At 38.8% G+C, this 16,077-nt stretch overlaps 1 protein-coding gene across 1 annotated transcript in view; it reads right to left on the bottom strand.

Moving 5' to 3' along the window:
- POLA1 (DNA polymerase alpha 1, catalytic subunit) overlaps positions 1-16,077 on the bottom strand; it is a 180,957-nt gene that overhangs the window by 47,453 nt on the left and 117,427 nt on the right. Inside the window, exon 36 of the mRNA XM_081197774.1 lies at positions 187-280. Within this exon, the coding sequence (XP_081053900.1) occupies positions 187-280 (94 nt within the window). The remainder of the gene's footprint in view (positions 1-186; positions 281-16,077) is intronic.

The raw sequence follows: 16,077 nt of genomic DNA, 5'->3' as shown, positions 1-16,077 counted from the left end.
ACTGTGGATTAGGAAATGCAGGTACCTTCTTAAATGGGGAATTCCTAAATTCAAGCAGTCAACTAACTTGTGTAAATGATGAGAGCAGAATGATGCAGACTGGAGCAGCACAACATAGCAGAATAGCCTTTTATGATGCAAACTTCCGCTTTAAACTCACAAGGTAATTACAGTGTTTGAACATACCTTTCTCTTGATCAGTAAGTTTTTCCATTGCATAGTCCATATCAAAAATGTACCGGTAAAAGCACAGCTGGGTGTATAGGGCCTTGTCAGAGTACTGTAATGTAAAAAGAACATAAATGAAAATGCACCAGGGGAAAAAGCTAATACCAGAAAAAAAGCATGATCAGTTGCAACTTTCATACACAAGCTATGCTGATTTGCTGTTATGCATTGGATTTAAACTTGTTTGGTGTTAGGCAAGTTTTTAACTTTTGTTAAGTTGCCTTGGGAACCAACTAATGGGGAGACAAAAAAAAAATCCCAACCCATCTAAAAAACCTATGCAGCTAACTTGTTGTCCTATATGTTGCTAATACGGGTAAGTTCTGATTTAATTAACATAAGATGTACGAATGTGCAAAACATATTACTATCAGCAATTCAATGCAATTCTTTTATCTTCTGAGAATTTGCTATTTGTATTAGTTCTTTACTCTAAATGCAATTAATAAGTCTGTAATGGTAAGTCTTTGTGAATAATCAGATTCAACACCATGTCTCCAATGTTAGCTAGTGCCAAGTGATTTATAAGAAGCCTACAAGACACTGGGTACATTATGGAGTTATTTGTGCAAAACTTTATAATTTAGAGATACTATGTAGATGTAGCTGAAGGATCTGACCACAGTTAACCAACCATTCAGAGCATTGTGCCACAGGCCATTTACCGTTTCATATGTTGCTCTGCATTAATGTCACCTAAAGTGGCTCAAATGAAGCCAATCTACAAATGTGTACAATACAAGTAATCTCTTTTACAAAATATATAGCATGATGTATGGAATTATTTAAAAAGCAGGCATTACACTGTTGAAATAACAGGATTATTTTGAAAGTTTCAAAACTATATCAGAAAATCACATGGGTGCTATTCAACTAAGTTTTACTCAAGAAGACCTTCTGAAATCAATGGACCAAACTTAATTTTGTTCATTGATTCCAATGCGCCTACTCTGAGTAAAACTTAACGTTAAAAACCACCCCCTATATCTGCCACACCCCAGGGATCCTTGGGAGAGTTTTACCCCTCTCTTTGCCATGATGTTCCAGGGATCACTGCAAATTGGATTAAGATGGAAAGTTTAGTTACTATCAGGACCAAATGTGCTTTAACATATTCTGTAAGTCAATCACTCTTACTGAACTAGACATAAAAGGAGATTTGGAATAACTACCTGCTGCAATCCAAATCCCCAAACACCTGGACTGTGGTGGGAGTGGACTGAGGGTAGGCGTCCCTCCGCTTGATTCAGCTGGCCTCCCAGTGACAGAGCGATGCAAGTGTCACTCTGTTGGAGCATACCCCACTCTTTGCCTGTCAGACATGGGTGTGGGTAGCCCACCAGCAGTATTCCTGCCAATGGAGCCCAGTAAAAGGTTGGGCAGGACTAGTAGCCCTGGATCTGCTAGGCCTGAAGCTGGTGCAGGGACTGAGCCTGATTTGCTTGTCCCTTTCCACCAGTGAGTGGCCAGGCTGTGGATGTGGTGGTAACTCAGCAGCTCTACAGAGCCACGGCATTGACAGTGAGCATAGGATTGCCCCACCAGTTGCTTGGGATTACGGATGTATCAGGGTCACTGAGATACACAGCTCTTCCCACTTCCCATTCCAAGGCATATGACTCTCTGAAGTCTTACAGTAGAGTTTTCTAGTAGTTTGAGTGAAAAGATCAAGATATTGTGATGAAACCGCTGGACTCTATCCCCATATCAGCATGCATAGGCTTGCTTAACAAGAAATTAGGTTTATTATTTTGCATGCACAAGATGGCATTGCTTTTCCGACAATAGTGCTTCACCTTAATACTTGTCCTAGAGGATATAGGTAGGTGGTTCATTGCTTATTTGGTTACAGATCCACAACAAGCAGGCTTTATTCCTGGGTTAGAAATTGCAATTGTGCAGCAAATAGCAGAAATTGCAAATAGTGCTGCATGTCATTTAGTTTTAACTTTTCAACTTATAGATGGAAGACACCTCACAACAGCCTAATTTATTATTATTAACTAGTGGGGTTTGGGGGGGCAGACATTATTAGATTGACCCATCTACAGTGGTACCTCAGGTTAAGTACTTAATTCGTTCCAGAGGTCCGTTCTTAACCTGAAACTGTTCTTAACCTGAAGCACCACTTTAGCTAATGGGGCCTCCTGCTGCCGCTGCACCGCCGGAGCACAATTTTTGTTCTCATCCTGAAGCAAAGTTCTTAACCCGAGGTACTATTTCTGGGTTAGCGGAGTCTGTAACCTGAAGCGTATGTAACCTGAAGCGTATGTAACCTGAGGTACCACTGTAATAATGTTACCTAAAACCTAAAGCAAGACTAAGAAGGACCAAGATAATCAATCTTTGGAACTCTACATATATCGTACATTCAGTCACCTTCTCAAAAAACAATTCTGTGTTTTTTTAAATCATATTTATTAGAGTTTCCAATAAAAACAGAAAAAAGATATAACAGAAAAGAAAAAATAGAAAAGATAGAAAATAGAATTTAAATCCTTACTTTCATAACCTTCTTTCTAGGACTCCCTCCTCCCCCTCCCGACTGTATTCCCCTTTCATTAATTTGGTTCCACAAGCTCTCATTCCCAATTTAAAACTTAATATGTTTAACCCATTAACCAATTTAAATTTATCCAATCTTACCATCCATCTTTAACAGAAAAAGAAAAAAGATTTCCCCCCCAAGATCTGCCCCAATTTCCTTCCACGAATTCCCTCTTTTTTAAAAAAAACATGTTAGATCAAAATACCATGGTATACAAAAGTTATATAAAGAAATAGAAGATAAAAAGTATAAGAAAATTCAAAAAGTTGGTTACATAGCCTTTGGATTCCAAAACTCCCCCTCCCTTCCCCGGTTTGAATTCCCCATGTCCATCAGTCTATATGTTATCAGCCTGGAGGTCTCAAGTCCATAGCCAAATTTTTCCCATTCCACCTTGCCGGTTTTCTTTTAATTTGTTTATTTTAGTGATGTTTAACTTCAAAAATCCAGTCAAATAGAGGCCTTTAGTTTCCTTGGTCTTTGTTGCTCCTCCCATTGTTCTTTCCGTGTCGTAGTTGGTCCTTTGTTCTTTTTATTCCTTACTTTCTCAGGTTTCTTGTCTTGTTCAGCTGCTAAAACGTTCTTATTCCGAGATCTGGTATCTCTACAGAGGTTTGTTATTCAGGAACAAAAACTTACGTCCAGTCCCTTCCTTTCTTCAATAGAGAATTCTATTGTCTCCTTTTAATGTAAACACCTCTGTAGACAAAATACTTATTTCGGTTTTGCAGCTTTCCCAGAGAATAAGTCCTGTGCTCAGCCCAGAGTAATTTTCCACATACGACCACTTGTAATGTCCCGAAACCCCTCTAGGGGGATTGCAGTAACTTTGTATCCTCTAATCCAAAAGTCAAGTTGTTGTTTCTTTTTTCCCCGACAGTTTATATCCATATAATGTCAATTTGTAACAGAATTAGCCAGCAAAATACTTGTAACAAAGTCCTCTTTATATTCTCAAGCTTTGACAGCTACTTTGACAGCTGTCAAAGTCTCCGTCTCTCTTCGCCAGGCTTTGCGAATCGCCCCGGTTCCCAGGGGGGGTTGCCTTTTCCCTCTCACCCTCCACTCTTCTCCTCCAGCACAATTCTTGTAATTTCCCATCGTGGAATTAATAATTTTTATCAGCAGTAAACTTCTGAATCAATCTTGGTTACCCAGTCCTTGTTTTAGAATGTTTACAATCAGGGGGGGACTGACTTCCTTTTTAGATCACCCCCGCTCGTGCCGAATCCGAAAAAAAATTCTTTTTTTCTCCTTTTGTACCCGGTTTCCCAATTACTCACGGGTTGTTGTTAATAGTCCGAATTTCCAATGGAAGAAGCCAGCGCTCTCCGTCGAATGGCATGCGGCTGCGCTCGGCAGGGGAAGCGGTAGACTCAAAGCACCACGCCACTCCCCGGCACCCGATCGGAAGCCTTTAAAAAGGCTCCTTCATGAGTCGGGAGGGCACTAGCGGTGCCAGCCAAGTCACCATGTCCACGGGCTCCGTGCCCGTGGTTTTTAAGGGTCCCCGCGTCGCCGGCGCGGTAAGACCCAGCCCCTGCCGAGCAGACTCCCTCCGGAGCTCGGAGGGAGTCCGCCATTCGGCGATGGCGCCAACCCGGAAGTCCTCAAAAAACAATTCTGGCCTGTAATTATTTGCATCTGGGGGGTAGTATCCAACATGATTTTGCTTTCAGTGGCCTTGCTACCTTTGTGGATAGGGAATATTTTTCTGTCCTTTGTAAGATTGGGTTGTAAACAACTATGGAACAGATAGAGTCCAAGAAGATAATATGGAAACCTATTATGCTGTCATGAATACATGTCAATAAACTAACTGAGCAGCAAGGAGAGCTTCTGCTCAAGGTTCCAGCCAGCTGAAGAAAAATAAGAGTTTGGATTTGATATCCCGCTTTATCACTACCTGAAGGAGTCTCAAAGCGGCTAACATTCTCCTTTCCCTTCCTCCCCCACAACAAACACTCTGTGAGGTGAGTGGGGCTGAGAGACTTCAGAGAAGTGTGACTGGCCCAAGGTCACCCAGCAGCTGCATGTGGAGGAGCAGAGACACAAACCCGGTTCCCCAGATTATGAGTCTACCGCTCTTAACCACTACACCACACTGGCTCACAGCTGTGCCCTCTATCAGGATAGTTTATTTCATTCCTCTCCCACATGGCTTTCTGTACTCCTGCAAATCTTGGGGCTCCCCTAAGCCTGCATCTGGCTTGCTCATGCTTTCAAAAAGAAAAGTGAAAAGAAAAACATGCACAAAAGTAATATTCGCTGCTTCTTATAAACTGATGTATGTCCCTGAAGACAGAATGCATGTTGGGTGTATGTTGTCCAAACATGTGAAAAAAAGAAGAAAAGGAATTGAATATAACCAGTGTAGCGTTAACAAATAACACAAGAGGGAAGGGCAAGCAAGTTTCCATTTCAAAATTAAGCTTAGAAAGAAGAGAGGGAGGACTTGGTCATCTGGCCACCAATCCAGCGCGATGCAGAGCTAAACATTTTGGACGTGTACTGGGGAGACCCAGGTTCAAGTATCCAGTCAGCCATGAAGTTCACTGGGCAACTTTGGGCCAGTTACTCTCCCTCCGTTTAACCTACCTTATAAGGTGTTGTGAGGATAAAACTGAGAAGGGTGAATCATCTAAACTGCCCTAGAGCTTCTTAGGCAAAAGGCAGGATATAATAATTGATATATAGTGACAATTACTACCACATACACAAACAAAAGATGACACCAACTTAAAAGCAGTTAGACAAAATAATGAGGGTCCGGAGAAATTGTGGAAGTGTTCTTTATAGATTTCAAAGTCTCTAAGTTTCTACCAGAAGAACTTAGGTGAAGCGTTGAACTAGCCAAACCACTGGAAATCCTTGGACTTTCAACACTACATGTGTAGGATATATTCTTAGTCATTAGTTGTTTGTTTTTTTAAAAACACATCTTGCCATACTGAAATTTGGTGTTTTTGTTTATTGGTTGAAAATCAATGTAAAGATGCATGTTCTGATAACAAAACCTTATTATATTCCATATGGCATAAAGACCCAATCAACATCTGCATATTATATTGTTAAAAATGCAACATTCAGAGTTAACATTTTGTGCTCTTAATGCTGCCATACTTTCACCCTTCCTTCACATGAACTTATTTTATATAACACAGAAGCTTATTTTATTCCTTATTAGTTATTCTATGATAGGCATCATCATTATACTATTATACACCACTTATTTTTAGTAAATCCTGATTACTGCTTCCTGAAGAAGGGAAAAAAAGGAGGACGACAGCGATTAAGTTATTTGTTTAGTTTTTTGGATTCAGCAGTAATTGCTGGTACACATCTCCCTGACTGCACACATGCAGCAGGTTGAATAGAACACTGAAATTACCTCCTTCATAATAGTTTGTTTTGATAATGTATTGTGTGTCGAGATGATGAGAAACAGTTGCTGTCAATTTGATTAGCCATTATATTTTTATGTTAATTGCCATTATTGGGTCCATTCTGTTTAGTGTCACCATAGAAGCCATACAATGTTAGCATAAATAACAAATTGGAGTAAATTAGGAAGATATATTTTTGCCAATTCATTTTAATTGCCCCTCAGTCCTTCCGTTGGTTAACGCAGCTGTTGACCCATAATAAGCGCTAGGTCAATATAGCTGCTTGTCAATTCAGAAATGCAAAGTGCTGTGTTGCTCGTAATGGATATACAGCCACCTTTGCCAGCCAACTGAAGCAAACGACTGACAACCCAAATGAAGGAATAAAGCATCAGCTATGGAGTTTAGTGACCTGATATTAGCAGAGAGGCTAATTGAAAGTCACTACCTAAATGGATAAGAATTTTTTTTTTAAAAAAAGTTATGCACACACATATATTTTTAATTATACCAACACCTCCTGCCCTTTTGTTACCTGGCATATTTTGCAATTAGTAACTAGTGGAAAACAAAAAGCTTTAGAGATTTTCAATGTCAAATACAATTAAGTTAGATTAAGACACATATGTGAAACCAAGGAAGAGGTGCCTTACATGGGAGGAAAGCAGCCTTTTAAAATTTTGCATTAGTAAATTCTAATTTACCTTTGGTGATGATATTTTAAAAATGCAATGCATATGAAAGACTGTAGATTTCAATGGGGTCTTTTACCCAATGGCTGTATTCACAAATATTTTCATTTTGCATTCATATAACCGGAAGAAGCCCTTTTTTGTCCTCTAGTGAATTTTTGGCTTACGTTCTTTGGTATTACTCTTAGTCAGGCATTTCTTCCACAAGCTCCCTTCACCAATACCACTGAATAATTCTAAAAAATTCACTGAGGTAATTTTAAAAGAGACATATCTTAATTATTTTATTAACAGAAAATGAATAAATGAATAGAGAAATACAAGTTAAATAAGCTCAAAATATATAAAGGTCATATCTTGGACAAGCATGCATAAATAAAAGGTCTAAATTAATCCACTTTAAAAAAATCAACAACTTGTCGCTCTCCTTGTGAAAGCCAATTTCAAAGCTTCTCTCTTGAATTGCAAATATAGGTTCATTTTTAGGTTACCACTTAATGGGAATACCAGATGTAAGAATCACTTGCACTCTTCATAGTAATTAATAAATGTTATGTTTAAACTTCTAACACATGACTCTCTCCTGTAGTTTTGAAAGAAACTCTGGGGCAAAGGGTTCAGATCCTGGGTAAGGCAACTCTAACTTTACTTTATTCACAGGTATGGAGAAGTGTGAATGGTTCTATACCCAACAAGAAGACATTTCTAAATTATCTTCAATTATGTTGCCCCGTGAAATCTGACCGTCTATGCTAGTTTTTCTAAAGATTATTTCAACAGCCAGAGGAACACACATTTCCATGAAACTTTTTAACAGTCCAAGTTGTACAATCACAAAGAGAACCTAAGGAAGCCTTATTTGAAAGAATTGTGATTCACAGGCAAAACCAGGGCTCATAATATGTATGTATGTATGTATACATAGCTACCCACTTTAAAAAGAGACATACAGCTTCCGAGCAGGGCTTTTTAAAGAGCTAGATTATGGGTTTATTTATTAAATTTGTAATCTGATGTTTCCTTTTTTAAACACTACAATCTACTTTCACTATGAAATAGAAAGGCGGGATATTAAGATTTTAAAATAAATTAAAAATAGCATTAGAAGCCAGTGTAACAGAGGCAGCTAATATAGATGTTTATGAGCATAGTGATATTAATTTATAATTATTTATGACACTACTATAAATACAATGCAATTATAACCATTTTTATGGATGCAACAGCACAGATGCATATATAAATAAGCATACATTTTAGACTATGTGTTCTTCAGGTGTGCAATGCTCAGATTAATTAAAGAAAAAACAAGGCCATTCATTTCTAAGTGAGAGGTAGCCAGCCTTTACTGATAACTACAGTATGCCTCAGGCTGTTTGGTTACTATACTTGGACCCAATAAGCACGGCATTTATTTGTCATAGCATGAATTGCTGTTTTTCAGTTGTTTACCTATTTTTCCCCCAGTGCACCTTTTCATATTCCTAAAGGCTGCTTTTCATATTTTATGTTTGAGCCATATTTCTCAGGCTCAAAATTAGTACGGCAATTTATTTCCACATTGGAATATGCATGCAGCCATTGAGTAATAAATATAGCTAACTCCATAACGTATACATACATACTCAAAGTAGCTCAGCAGCTTATGGGCTTATCACAGTACAGTTGCATATATTACTTAAATAACATAGGCGCAGAATTGAAAATGGTAATAAAATGAGAAGCAGCTCTGATTTTATATCTATCTACCAGTTTTGTATTCCTTTCTATTTTATGCTATGAACCGTAAAGTGGGGTGGGGGGTGGAGTTTGCCAACTCCATTACATTGCTTTGTAAAGAAGATAATTTCTACAGGCTAGAGAGATAACTTATTTGTATTACTTCAATTAGTTCTAATACAAAACAGTGGCACCACTTCATTAATCAACTGCTAGAGAGACTTACTTTTATAAGAAGTCTTTTTGGTAATTTGATTAGAAAGAATGGAGGCTCACATTATCATCTGATTCTGCACATCCATCAAGCAGACAATTTAGGACAAGTTCTTTAAAAATAATTTAAGTTCTTGTCAGAGAATTGTGTCTCTTAAAGAGACATTTTTCTACAGTACGTAGAACCAAGTTCCAAGAAATACTTCAGTGTTTTGAGAGATGTTACTCTACCCTTCCCCATCCCTCCCCCTGAAAGATGCAGTCATTAAAACCTAATTATTATCTTCATTTTAAACAAAACCTAAAGTGAATACCAATTAATAACAACATACTAATGAGCATCTGCTGTGATGAAATTGAATATGAATGTGCTGCAAATTTGGGGTTGTTGTTTTTTCTTTTTGCATGGAAGTCTCACTGGTCTCATTCGGCAGCTAGAAGATGATAAAAGATGTACTTCATTTTTCACCTTGCCATTTTGCACATGGCGATTTGAAATGTTAGAAAAAAAGGCAAAGCTCAGTACTTCAAATGCTTGTATGGACAAGTTTTGCTCATGGAAATCTCAGGAGGAAGAAAACATTTATCAACTTTTCAGATAAAATTCTTATTAAATTATGTTTATTTTAGTCAAGTTCACCCATCTACCAAGATCAAAATATACACAACATATATAAATATGCAATTATCAAGGCACACAAAAGTACACTTAAACAAGAAACGCCTTAAATATGTGTCTGTATGAGCTGTTGGGGAAACTGCTAATCTTCTAAAAAATAAAAGGGTGATCTTCCCCTCTCTTCCCAGGCAGTCCCCAAATCTGCCATGGAGTACCCCTCACCAACCATCTTGAGCATTTTGGGGCAGTTTGCAAGAGGCTGCATGGAGAATCAGAAGTATTGCTGGACTGGACACTACTGGAGTTCACTCAGTACAGAAAATTGAGATGATTTTGAATAGATTACTAATAAATTTAGTAATAATAGGAGATGGTTAAATAACTTTGCTAAGTTACTATAAATAAAAAACAATGGAAAATCAACGTTTTAAGATTCATTAACTAGTTCTGTTATTGTCTAGTGAAATACCTTGACGTTTAAAAACTTGAAATATTACTAGTTGGTTGAACGACTGATGCCAATAAGGTCACCTATGCCATGCCTACTTAACTGCACTTCAGAGGCATCCCCAACACCATTTAAGGCTGTTCATCAGTGATGTCAAGCTTAGAGACCTAATGTGATTGGTCAACCAAACTCTTCATAGCCTCAAGTTGCTATTACAACTTTCAGACAGGCCTTGTATGGGAGTAGATTCATTAGGCTAGTTCAGAACCTATAAGAGCAAGGGTTCAAAGATAGTTAATATGGAACTAAGAATTGATGCTTTTGAATTATGGTGCTGGAGGAGACTCTTGAGAGTCCCATGGACTGCAAGAATAACAAACCCATCCATTCTTAAAGAAATCAGCCCTGAGTGCTCACTGGAAGGACAGATCTTGAAGCTGAGACTCCACTACTTTGGCCACCTCATCAGAAGAGAAGACTCCCTGGAAAAGACCCTGATGTTGGGAAAGATGGCGGGCACAAGGAGAAGGGAACGACAGAGGATGAGATGGTTGGACAGTGTTCTCGAAACTACCAGCATGAGTTTGACCAAACTGCAGGAGGCAGTGGAAGACAGGAGTGCCTGGCATGCTCTGGTCCATGGGGTCACGAAGAGTTGGACACGACTAAACGACTAAACAACAACAACTGAGTTCTGGGAGCACTTAATTCAATTGTGGGATATAGCTCAGTGTGGTGCAAGAATAAAACAGACTGGGGAGCAGCTGTGAACTCATCTTGAAGAGCCTGCACATTTGTATGGCCCTAGTAAGCCAATTTGGCTTACCATGACTTAAGAACCAGGCCACTCTCTCCATTGCATAGTGCTCACCCTGGCCATGGTTTAACATGTGGATGGACAGCAACCTTCCTCCTCCTCCAACTTCAGCAACATTTGGTTTCATTTTCCCTGAATGTATTTTCTTCCCCCAAGTCCCTAATGCAACTGTAAACTGCCGCTAACTTCAGTAGATGGTTGGAGAGGTGATTTGTGCAAGCTATTGAATGTAGACTGCATGAATTGGATAAACTGAACAAGTACATCCAACCCACTTTACACATTTTAGGCTTCACACTATTAAGTGCCCAACCTGTATGTCCAAAAGCACATATTAAATATGAGGCAGATTTGGACTGGCTGATTGTTCACAAAAAATATTTTAAAAATCTCTCATACATTTTCAAGCTATGATATTGCAAGTTTTAATCTCTGTTAATTGAACCTAAGGAAACTCAAACTATTTCATCACCAAGTTTCACTATCAACGTGTGAGAATCCCTGAAATAAACATTTATGTTAATGAACTATTATAGAAAATGTATACAGAGCGGCTGTGCATTCATTGTACTCAAACAGCTGCAGCACATTACTCAGTGATGCTTCCTCCAAGCTCTCCCTTCATGCAATCCATACTTCTCTGAAGTTCCATTCAAATTAGTCATCTTCAGAAAGCTATTGTTTCTTCGTTTTTTTACTTTCTTTTCTGGTATTTGCAATACTAGCATTCGGAAAAGTTCAACTGAACTAGTTAATACATTAATGGGCATAATGTGACTGAGCAATCATAGCAAGCAGACTTTTAGTAAAGAAGCAAAAACCTAGGTGAAACATAGGTTATGATGTAATTTTTTCTAAGACTTTAATGGACATTGGCTATACAATAAATAAATTCTGCAACTCAGAGACCTTTAAGAGGAATTCAGCCTTCTATCTATACTGGGAGCTTTCTCCTTTTATCAGTTCTTTGAATGACTGTATATACACGATTGACTGAATAGGGAGGAAAGTTGATTTTTGACCAGTCGGGAGTCTACTGTGATGTACCACTACCTTTTGGAAAATAAAACTGAAAACTTCTGTAAAAGATTACCTCTTCCAGGGGTACAGTAGGGTATTTGGGGTCCCCCCAGCTATATTTTTGGTCAAAGTACAAAAGCCAGTAGGCATTATCTTAGAACATATCAAACAGAAAAGATTGTAGTGAAATTATTCTACTTCAAGGTATAGAGATCCAACTATATGCAACATTCATATCTACCTGGTATTACTATTGGTAGGTTGAAAAGGGGAGAAGAAAAGGAAGAGTGACTAAAGGTTGCCCATAAAACTCTTGCCCACAAAGCATTATAAGACAGGGAACAAAATATCAGAGAAAGGGAGTTTGTGATATTGTGAGTGTAAATTCGCATCTCAGAGAAAGGAAAGAGAGCAATTTCACTACCTTCTGGTGGAAGGCAGGGCAATGTCTGAACTCTGCCAAAAAGATTCTGAAGTCAACCCCCTTAACAAAATAAACATAAAAACATTTAACTCAACATGACAACAATTCAAGCTTTAGCAAACAAAGAGCCTGGAGAAGCAGAGTCATCCCTGAAAGCTCTGAGTGAGCAGCATGCAACATGAGTAGCACAGTCTGCAGAGTTTACTTCTCATCTTCCACCGAACTAACTACAATAGATCAGGATATGGACAGAATACTGGGCACAACAGGGAGAAGTCTAGTCTTGCCAGAATCTTCCAGTAACTTTAGGATAACTGGCAATTCACTTCCAGAACCCAACGTCTATGTGGTCATCACAGCACTACCAGAATGATCTTCAAGTCATATTCCTAATTATACGCATAAACTGCCAAATGAATGAGAGTGGAGAGAATGCATCTAGGAGCCCTATTAGTCATACATTATCACACCACATAGTTCCTAAAAATAAACCTTGACATGAGGTCCAAAGTTGGCTTTCTTAAACTTTGAATGAAGAGCCAAGGATACAGACTTCACCACATCTGCCTGTAAGGCATTGGTTGGAGGATACCACAGAGGCATATTCATCCGGTGCTGTTTATCCCACCCAATGTCTTGATGGCTTCTCTGTATAGATCCAATGATCTCATTCTCCCTTGCCTGTTTATATGAACTTTGGCTGAGACGTCTGCATGCATCAATATGTACAATACATATTGTACATACCGATTAATACAGTGCCGAACCCTGAAGTGACCAAAAACATCACAAACAGGGTGTAACTGGGCAGGACATGCATATACACACTCTGTTGACGCGTGGGGGGCAGGGGCGGGAACAGAACCCCCATATAAAATCTTCATTGACTGTACTTCAGTCTTGAGCTAAATGGTCTAGACTAGATGATGTATCACAAGAAGCTTTAATTGCTGGTGCTCTTAGAAATTCACATGTCCATTGCTTTTCCTTGTGCTATGCCATTGTAAAAGTGGCCTTCCATCACAAAAAGACTTGACTCTACTGTTAGAAGGATCTTGTGAGATTCCTGGAGCAACACAACCTGAGGTAACCTCTTTTGAAACAGAAACATATCTGCCAACCTTCTAAGGAACTCATACTGGAAAATACCTCTCATGCTGAAAGGTCACTCGAGGCAGGCCTGTAATGACCCATGGCTTACAGTGAAAGACCAGTATGCTCAAACAAGTGGATGTCCTCAAGAACACTTTGGGCTGCTAGTGGTCAATCTCTTCCCATCCCATCTGGAGTTTCCTAAAGAATGCAGATGCCCTCCTCCCAAAAGCAATGGAAACTGCAGGCAAAGGCTACTCATTCATCCTCACCTATATCTATTTCAACTTGACAACTCAGAAGCTAAGTGGAAGAGTTTGAAAAGCTTTGTATATTCCAACAATATTGTGTTGCCTCTTTTAGTGTTGAGATTACAATACACTAACATATGACTATATGCCATGTTGCAGGATAGAAAGAATGCCCCATGATGGTAGGAAGTTTTGCCTGTCCCAGAGTTATTGTTTTTGTTTGTTACTGTGTTATGTATTTTTCTGTTTTTATATTGTAAACCGCCCTGTGATCCCTTTGATGAAGGGCAGTATAGATATTTTAGTAATGATAATAATGATGATAATGGTTGTTGCACCAAGAGGTTGGTCTACACCCTGTGAAGGTACATAAGCTATTTCCTCCTCCTTTGCTGTGAAGCCTTTTGCTCTCCTGGGATGTACTGAGGCCTTAGTACAGCCAGCCCATCCCTTGACTCATTTCTTTGGTGCTGGGGATAATTAGAAGGATTACTGTTGCAGCCTTCATCAGGCAATAACAGCAGCATTGCAGGCCCCAAGATTCCTGCATAATGTAATTTTATTGAGGGCCCAGAAGTCCTGATCACAGGAATGTGAGATGAGTGGAGTTTGATTGAACCCAAGCTTAAAACAAGATAATGTTTGAAATGAAGGCCAAATTAGCTTGCTTTAGGTGAGTTTCTTTCAAAGCAAGTCTGGGAAAGCTTGCTCATCACAACTCAGAATCAAAATATCAACTGCGTGGAATAACACGTTGACATTACTAATTTATAAACAAGAAAGTCAAAGTTATTATGCTTAGATTAGTCTTTGATAGTATAAATTACTATCGTACAATGTGTATGAATTATCATTACTAAATGCACAAAGAAGTGGCAGCTCATATATACACAGATCCTTAAAAGGCATTTGATAGAGTTGAATGATTTTTGTTTTAAATGTCAAATTTAAGTAAGGAATCTTAAAGACATTTTATTTTTTACAATTTACTTTGAACCAAATATATAAGATATCCAAAGTGATCATTAATAAACATCACCAAGCTCAGCCCAGAAATCTAAAGATGGACATGCAAAGAGAGCACCATCTATAAATAGAAATATTTTGCAATTACTCTTACCCTTTCACCTACTACTATACCATTAGGTACATTTTGGACTGTATCCAGAATCACTCCCAGGTGTTCCAGCTGCTACAATGACACTTGGGAACTCTTTTCTACATTTTCAAATGGAAAAACCAGCAGCACTTGACATTACATCTACAGATAAACTGCTCTAGCAGATCTTGTGATAGATGCCCCAAAGGAACATAACCACCTGAACCCTGAGTTGATCCATGATGCCTTGAGGCAGCATATAATGATAATGAGCCAAGTGATTGGATGGCTTGCCCCTAGCTGGGCTGTCCCATTCTGCCTTAGTGACAGCCCAGGAAAGCACACTGTTAAGGGCTCTGAAAAACTACCATAGCTGCCTTGGGTGCAGAAGGAGTGTCAAGCTCACCTTCCAGGTTGTCCTCAATGAATTGTAACATGATCATTCATTTGCTACAAGGACTGGAAAGGGTTCAGATAGGAATAATATTTACAAGTTGTTGGTATTAGTTCATCTTTTCCTTAGAAAGTTTGCCGTTTCCTTTTGAGTAGAGTTAATGAAGGCCTCTGATCTGGACAATGACATTTGAGAAATACAGTCATACCTTGTGTGGTGTCTGCTTCATGTTGGGTCTTTTCCCATTACATCCTGTGGCAACCCAGAAGTACCAGAACAGGTTACTTCTGGGTTTCGCCTCTCACACCTGTGCAGAAGTGCCAAATCATGCTGTGTGCTGCCTGCGCAGACACAGCGCTTCAAGTTGCGGACATTTCACGTTACGGACGGGCCTCCAGAACAGATCCCATCCATAAAACGAGGTACCACTGTAATGGGATTGGATTGGGGACTTATCCCTGCACCCTTCAGCCATAGCTCCTTGCATCTCCTTGTAGCTTTAGTTATACAAAATGGTAAAAAAACCAACCAACCACTAGTAGAATTATGCAAAATAAGAGAAAGCTTGTAAAACTGACCCAGTTTTCCTTGGCAAATATATTGGATTTCCTGGGAACAGATTTTAAGCATGGCATATATGCAGCCTTGCCCTCATGCTGCTTGTTTTGACTGTATACATGGGCAGTCAACTCAAAAACAACCCTATATAGCTCCTCAAAAATATACTTTTCTTTCTTTCTTTTTCTCTGTTTCTATTCCCTCATTTTCCACTTTATTTATGATAAAAAGGCCTTTATCAAATGAATATGGCAAGGAAAGGAAAAGTTTGCACTTGATCCATAAAGATTTGTGCTCTAGCGCTGCTGGAAAAAAAGATGGTACCATGCATATTATCATTAATTAAATTTCTGTCTCACTTCTCCCAGATGGGCAGCAAACAGCAAAATAATATTTTAAAAATAAAATAAAAGCAGTTAAGAACAGTAACAGACTCTCACAGCTAATAATTTCAAGATTGCTAGGAACAGTATATTTCAGCAATCAAATGCCTGGATGAACAGAAACGGATTAAATTACTCCTGAATATTAATAAATGGGGAGACAGACGTACCTCATCAGGGAGGGTA

The sequence above is a fragment of the Podarcis bocagei genome (genome assembly GCF_964188305.1).
Source record: "Podarcis bocagei genome assembly, chromosome: 6".
In the NCBI taxonomy this organism is placed as follows: Eukaryota; Metazoa; Chordata; class Lepidosauria; order Squamata; family Lacertidae; genus Podarcis; species Podarcis bocagei.
This window is presented reverse-complemented; position numbering and strand designations above follow the sequence as displayed.